Source organism: Coffea arabica, chromosome 10c (genome assembly GCF_036785885.1).
Source record: "Coffea arabica cultivar ET-39 chromosome 10c, Coffea Arabica ET-39 HiFi, whole genome shotgun sequence".
NCBI classification, from domain to species: Eukaryota; Viridiplantae; Streptophyta; class Magnoliopsida; order Gentianales; family Rubiaceae; genus Coffea; species Coffea arabica.
The window spans coordinates 43,988,485-43,996,169 of NC_092329.1; the positions used below are offsets into that span (position 1 = coordinate 43,988,485).

Here is a 7,685-nt window from a genome sequence, read left to right on the forward strand (position 1 = left end):
GAGGCCCCACCAAGGCTCTGAGGACTTTGACCCCCTTATGGCACAAAAGCCACACAAAACCCAAGGACAAGAACTGGACTGACCTCTTTGCCCTCCCTACTTCTCTGGAATAACATACTTGATGGGACTTTTACCCATATGGGAAGATGAAAAAATAATTTGGACAGGAGAGTTTTAACATTTTTTTTTTTTATATTTTGGGTCAATGGTCTCTGTCCTGCCATCTGCATTTCTTGATTTGCTTTGGCATGCAAACTTTAGTCACCGCTCAGTTTTCTTTAAAAGAAGTAAATTTGGACCAGTTTCTTATTGCATATTATTTTAGTAATTACGTTTCAAAAATAATACTACTAGTTAGCATAGAAAAAGATGAAAAACACAGTGTGGAAAAAGAGGAAGGTTAACAAAGTGGGCTAGATCAAGAAACACCAGCGCATCTTTCCCTATAGCTTTCTCTCCTTTTCATGTGTGTTTATAACTCTCCCTCTGCCCCAATGCCCTTCTTTCCCTGCAACAAAAGGAAAAGTAAATGACCCCTCATCTCTCTCATGTCTCCACACACCAGAGGGGCTGAGAGTGAGAGATAAAGACGCCCCATTTATGCACAATACAGAGAGAGAGAGAGAGAGAGAGAGAGAGAGTTCATATAGGCCCACCAAGCGAAAATTACTTGTTGGGAACTTTTCTCACAAAAAATTTCATAATTTCATAATAATCTATCCAACTTTTTTCCTATGAGCTGCTGTACACTTCATTATTGAAAAAAGCCCCTCCCATATTTTTGAATCTTCTCTCTGGGAAACACTTGCTCGGTTCCCTATACCTATCTTTCAAATCTTCACATTCCTTGGCTACCACAAAATCCTCTAAAAGAAAAAAAAAAAAAGATATTCATAAACCAATTCCACTCCCCACCAAAATGTACAAGTACCTCTACTCCAGTAGTGGCTGTTCCACAAAATTCAGCCACAGCAAAACCCCATATCGCATCACTGCCAAATCCCAAAGGACCCCATATACAGGCAATGACTCGAGGTCGAATGTTTTCCCGCCACCGGCCCGGAGGCTGCATCATTTCCAGCTATAGGTCCCCATGGCAAGGATCTCAGATTCAACGAAGAATCTTTTCCAAGTGAACAGACTCGAATTCCACCATAGCATTCTTCAGTTCAGTAGAATCACCTATCTTCCACGAATATTCTCCCAATGAAATCTCGAAATCTCTTGGAATAAAGCTTTGGATCAACAGCCGAGATCGATGTAGGATCAACTTGCAAGGATTTGTATGCATGCTCTAGCTTCTTGCTGATGTCATAGTCCTGTAAAATATCTATGACTCCAAAGTATAATACTATTTCATAGATTTCACTGCTGCGAGAACCAGGAGTGTACTGATCAAAATCACTCCTCCGATTAACTCGCTCTGCTCTAGCAGGCATGTTGGCCCCCAATCGGATCAACGGTTTCCTGGTAATGAATATGTAAAAATGAGATCAAACCACCCACTAAAACGAAAGCTTTAAGGAACTAGTTCAAGCAATAAGCCATCAAAGAATGTGCATCACCATTCACCTAGAGTTTTTAGCTCTCGTATACACCTTGAAGATGTTATACCAGAAAGTTTTTAATTCCCTAGCATCATCCAGAATCATTGAAACTTTATAGCATAAAAATATTTACACCATCAATTTTAGTGAATTTCAACGAGGCAGATTCCAAAGAATTAATGTAAACTTCTCGCTCAACAGTTGTTCATTTGATCCCACATTAACTTCTATACCAATCATATTCTGCCTAGATTAGCGGTTATTAAGGCGTTGGCAACTGTTTGCTGTATTAACATCTAGACTGTTAATTCATAGGAGGCAAAAATTGCTAAATCAAGGCTCATTCTTATCCAGGAAAGCAATAACAAGACCATCCTCCAGACATGCCCCACAAACAACTGTTGTCTACTGTGAACTAACTGCAACTGCATAGCCAACAACCAGAGTCCCCCTTCAATGATTCCAACCACCACGCTCAAATTTAATGAAAGACAAATTATTCTAGAACTTAATGGTCAAATAAGAATTTCAAGCGTCAATCATGAGCTAGCTCCCAGCAATGTAATGGTAGAAAATATTAGCTTTCACAATTAAAAGGGTTCGGTATAAGAAGACTTTTACAGAAGGGCAGAAGCCATAAAACAGAATAGACGAAAAATGCTTTGTCCATTAAATGTATCTATTCCCTTACAACTTGTTAAACTGGAAGTCCAAACTGCTAAGAAAGGTAAAGAGCCAAAAAACTCACCGCCCAGCAAGGACGCGATCCATGTCTTGCAGCTCTGCCTCAAGGAAGCGACAGCCACGCATAAACTTCTCAGTTTGATACGAATCACTATTCCCTGAAAAGTCCAACACATGATTTCAATATTCTTAATGTCCCACAAATTGATTATTAGTGAATGACTTGTGGGTGGCATGACAAACTACCTGTCCGCAAGACAAAAGGTGACAAACCCATCTTATCACCTGTATTATCATCACGGAAGTGAATACCAACCAAAAGACTGTAATCCATGATTCTCTCAGCTTCCAAGAACTCACAATCTCGCTCTATTTGTCTGTAGAGAGAGAGGTTATCAGATACATGCTTTAAAAATTGAAGGGAAATATAAAGCTCAGTAACCCAGAAGGGAAATGTAACTGACTTGATTAGCTCGTGGTACCAATTTTGCTGTAGCCGAAACACAAAGTTCAGGTCAAGGTCCTTGAGCGTTGTAGTTTCATCAATCTCCCCCTCTGGCTTGTCTGTAATGCGGCCATGGGATGATCCTTTGAGGTCAAATCGTCTGTGTATTCGGTATTCCGAGCAGACCAAATTGCCCATCACAATGAAACGCGTCTAGTAGAACAAAGTTGCAGGAAATTAGACATGCATTTAAATTAAGAGATGCAACCATAGTTCAAGAATGACAATTTTAAACATCCATGCGTACCTTTACACCGCCTACTGGTTTGACACAATGAACTCCATAAAACTTTGCTACGAGGGAATTCTCATAGCGGCAAACATGCTTGTAATAACTAGGAAGCATCCTAATCAGTACCTGACAAGCAGATTACCAGGACCTCAATCACCATTTGTATTTGACCATGCCTTAATCAGCAAGCCTAACTAGAAAATTTTCCTGACTTAAATAAGTGTCTTTGGAGGCAAAACAATGGTTAAACAATTCCATAAATTTGCTATTAACGTGATCCTTCTTCACCTCCGTCCTGTAATTCAGTATGATAAAAGTCAATGAGGTAGGTAACTAACCTTGACTTCACATTTCTTGACTGTTTTTATCATAAATCTGTCATCCTGGGTCAGGTAAAAGAAGCTTCCACTCTTTCCAGGAGATGAGAGCTCTCTTAGAGCATGATTTCCACATATGGCCAGCATGTAATCAGCAGGATCCACTTGGAATAGCTGCCTCAAATGCCTGAAATCCAAACAAGCCAGTGACCAAATTCAGAACCATTTCAGAAATTTGATTGGCAATGAATTTCTTCAAGATTTAAAAAGCTATGCTAAAACGAAGAAACACAAAATCTCACAAGATTAGAGAAACAATGAAACAAATAAAGTTTTTAAGTGAAATAACACCTGAAGACCATGGGACAATAATCCTTCCACCGGAACTCCACTGATTGATGGGGTGGTGTATTCTTTGACCCTTCTGGAGGAAACCTAGTCCAAAACTTCTCGTTGGGATCAAAATCACTCTGCTTTAGTTCCCTTATTCTCAAGGCATCTTTCCCTACCGAATGCCTACAGCAACGAATCATACAAAGTAAGGTGAAGAAATTTGGCAAAAAAAACAAAATTAAGCATTCCAACAATGAACTAAAGATATGAAAAACTTACCGAATACCCAACTGGAGATTGAGCATCAAATCATAGTTCTTATGCCCTTTGGAAATGGTCAGCCCTGGCTTCTTCACTTCCCCACTGAAACAACAAGGATTCCTCCGAAACTGCTTAAGCCCATCTCGATGATCCAACACCATACCATCCCCGTATATCATAGAAGCCTCCACATTATCAATAATATCACAAGTAATATCCCCAGCCTCACCATCCGATTCCCAAATGCAAATCCTCGGAAAGTTCCTTTCCGTCAAGCTCCCTCTTCCTCCGTCCACCGACGACCTCTTCTTTCCCGTCATTGCCACCACCATCCCACCAAAATTCTCATCCATCATCAAAGGTGCCGATAGTTTCGTGCTGAACAACCCTCCAAACCCCTCCATGTTCCCCTTCCCGAAACTACAACCATTTCCTTGTCCATTATTCCCACTATTGTTGTGTGCAGGGTAAAAAGTACCATTGAGGACCTGATTTCCTTGGTTCTTAGAATCTTTTGTCCAGCAACCAATGTAGCAACTTCCATCAGGCCAGGTGAAAACTCCATGGCCTTTAGGAACACCATTTTCCCAATTTCCATCATATCTGTTCCCATTATTAGCCCAAACCAATACTCCTCTCCCATTAATAACGCCATTCTTCCATTCTCCGATATACTCATTTCCATTCCTCCAAACATATCTCCCCTGTCCATCCTGCAAATTCTTCTTCCAATACCCTTCATAATAGTCCCCATTACAGTAATGCTTCACACCATAGCCATGTTTTCGATCCGCAGACCAAGACCCTCGATACATATCCCCATCGGGTCCAATAAAAGTCCCAGTTCCTTCCATTCTACCGGACTTAAATTCCCCTTCGAAAGTCGCCCCAGATGGCCATGAAAACTTGCCTTTTCCCGATGCTTTCCCTCTCTTCCACTCTCCTTCATACATGCATCCGTCTGTCCACAAATACTTGCCCGATCCGTGCGGAGAATTCCCTGAAAAACTCCCTATATACAGATCCCCATTAGGAAGATGCTTCTCTATACTACTCCAGCTGGCGCTGTTGTTGCTCCCCTCTGAGCTACCTCCCCCACCACCTCCCCCACCCCCTCCACTGCTGCTGCACGTGGCACCGCCGGCTATGCTGGTCGTCGTAGGAGTAACCCTTCTGGTAGTCGCCTGAGATTTGCTCCGAGGTATAAGAATCACTGACTTAGCCGTCGTGGTGGACTCCACAAACCTCTCTTCTTCTCCTTGCTGAAAAATTTCCTCTGATTTCTTCTTCTTGTTTGTGGGTATTCCATCCAGCGTTGTGGGTTTTGTACACAGCAAAGATTCAGGCATTTTTCTTGCAAATTTTTCTCCAAATATATATGACAAAAAAAACAGATAATTTATAGCCGGAATAAATGACGAAGAAGACGAAGATAAACTAGAAATGATAGAGCCAGAGCTGTAGAGCCCAGCTGCCCAACAAGCATTATTTCCGACGTCTTCTGTTTTTTTTTTACTCTTTTTCTCTCTTTATCTGATGAGTAGATGCGTTGCGGTGGTGCTGAGGCGTTGTAGTGTTGTGTGTATATGTGTGAATAGTGCAATAAATGTGTGCCTTTTCGCTTTTGGGCTTATATTTACTCTCTCTCGTGTTGTGCGAGAACAGGTGAGAATCCTCCCAACGATAAAGCAAAGAGTAAAGAGAAACTGTACTAGTAGGACCTTTGTTTTATTGGTGCACTAAAGATTTCACTCGTTTTCTTGAAAGATTTGTGCACAAACACATCATATTGGGTTTGATCTAGTTGTAATTAGAGTAATTAAAGGATGAGATAATGTTAATGGAATCGAAGAAGTTGTAAGAGGTGTTTGAAGAAAATGTTGGATAAACGAAATCTCATGTTTAATATTCCCTCCGTCCTACTTTAATAGTCCGTTTCTTTTTTCACACAATTTAAGAAAAATAAATTTAGATTGCTATTTTTCTAAAATAATCTCACATTAAATATGGTACAACTTTACGGGAACTTGAATTGATGATAAAAAAAGAATCAACTCTCATCAAATGAGGTAGGTTATAGTAACAACTATTTACATTAAATAAAGGTATTTTAAGAAAATTAAAATACAACTATATTTTTTAATTGAAAAGTGGATTATATTTTGGGACAGATGAAAAAAGAATACAGGACTATTAAAGTGGGACAGAGGGAGTAAGTTAATTAAATGTAATCAAAGAAATTGTAAGAGGTGTTTGGAGACAATATTGGACAAACGAAATCTCGTGTTTAATAAATTGGTTAAATGTATATCACATGTCGGGAATGTGAGAAGGTACAAGAAGCGTGCAATTTAGATTGAAAGGGTATTAGATCTAGAGTGAAAAATCACGTATTAGCTAATTCAAGAATGCAAAAATTAAGAAAAATGTAAAGAGTTAGACAATGGCCTGTATGTTATAACTGCAATTAATTTCCAACCCGAAATATAAAGTAAAGGAACTAATCAAGAAATGGGATTTAGTGTGTAACTTGTTTGGATTGTAGTTTTTGAGAGAAAAAAACAGATGAATTTTCAGATTCAATACATTCCTTTATTCTCAATTCCACGTACTTAACAATTTCAAATAGAAAAAAAAAATGTTACAGTAAAATGGAAGCTTTTAGGAATACCAAATAAAGGATGGGATAGAAATAGAACGAGATGAGTCGGCAATTGATTTTGATGGATTTTGCATTTAGCATTATGGAATTGGAGATCGGTTGTGCATAGAATTCTTTTGCGGCCAAGGTAAACATACCAAGACAAGAACAGTTTACAGGTGTACGATCAGCAATACTATGTTATGACGAATATACCCTTCGACGGTGACTACAATTTTTTTCTCTCTGGTTTCATCGTGGCGTGGCGGAATCGTCGATGCCTAGGAATGGGAAGAAAGACATCACAAGGACGAGGGAATCGGAATTATGATGAAAGCGTCGTTTTGGAGTGTAATTACCATTATGGCCTCATTGTTTGAAACTTAATTACTCGGCTGCCCTTCATTCTTTGGTGTGTGGAATAATTCAACCCTGGGCCAGCCGTCCAATGGTTGACCATTGTATTTCAATTTTTTTTACTACTATTAGAAAATTAGATTAAATTTTACAACTCCAATTATGGATGCAAGTCTTAGTTACAATTCCCACAATTCTAGGAATTTGTTGATTAAATGTACTACCTAATTGAAAAATATTAAAGAGTGCAGTAGTTCATGTTTTATTCTCAAATTCCTGTAATGTGATTTGTGAGATCCAAGAATTCATTACCCTATAAAATGAACAATTACGCTACATTTATTTATCAACAACATTACTACCTTGAAAACCAAAAAACTTTACTATGTTTTTCAAATGCCTTTTGTATTAATAATAATTCATTTTATTAAATTATTCGCAAACGAGCACACGACAATGGGAGGCATTAAGGTCAAAAAACGTTAGTACTTGTTTGCCATTAAACTTAGAAATTTCAGAAAATATACATCAACTGATGGACTGCCAACCTATACACAAAATCAAGGTTTTATTGGAGTGGATTGTGACCTATTAGCATCAAAAATGCCGCAATATCTCTAAATAAACAAATGTATATGAGGTCTAAGCATGTGTTGTATTATATAGAGAACCTGAAATTTTATTGGTTAGTAAGCTAATTTGGGATTAGAGATTAAGATAATGAATGAGACCTGGTACGTGATCCCAATGCTGGGAGATAGGCAAATTTTGTCCAAGTGCCATCTATCAGCCAACCAAGTCAATGCAA

The 7,685-nt window shown here is 38.8% G+C and overlaps 1 protein-coding gene across 1 annotated transcript; it reads right to left on the reverse strand.

Moving 5' to 3' along the window:
- Positions 1 to 641: 641 nt before the first annotated feature.
- Positions 642 to 5,572, reverse strand: LOC113714612 (phosphatidylinositol 4-phosphate 5-kinase 2-like). Its single transcript, XM_027238544.2, has 8 exons — positions 3,898 to 5,572; positions 3,637 to 3,801; positions 3,307 to 3,472; positions 2,984 to 3,094; positions 2,696 to 2,889; positions 2,478 to 2,608; positions 2,296 to 2,389; positions 642 to 1,467 (listed from the first exon to the last, which is right to left on the reverse strand). Exons 1-8 carry the CDS (start codon positions 5,226 to 5,228, stop codon positions 1,179 to 1,181), a joined length of 2,481 nt encoding a protein of 826 aa, XP_027094345.2. The 5' UTR covers positions 5,229 to 5,572; the 3' UTR covers positions 642 to 1,178.
- Between the last annotated feature and the right edge of the window lie 2,113 nt (positions 5,573 to 7,685).

Coding starts and splice junctions, on each gene's coding strand:
- LOC113714612 (XM_027238544.2), bottom strand. CDS start 5,228: ATGCCTGAATCTTTGCTGTGTACAAAACCCACAACGCTGGATGGAATA. Junction 2,890..2,983: donor AACCAGTAGGCGGTGTAAAG/GTACGCATGGAT, acceptor TTGTTCTACTAG/ACGCGTTTCATTGTGATGGG. Junction 2,609..2,695: donor TGGTACCACGAGCTAATCAA/GTCAGTTACATT, acceptor CTCTCTCTACAG/ACAAATAGAGCGAGATTGTG.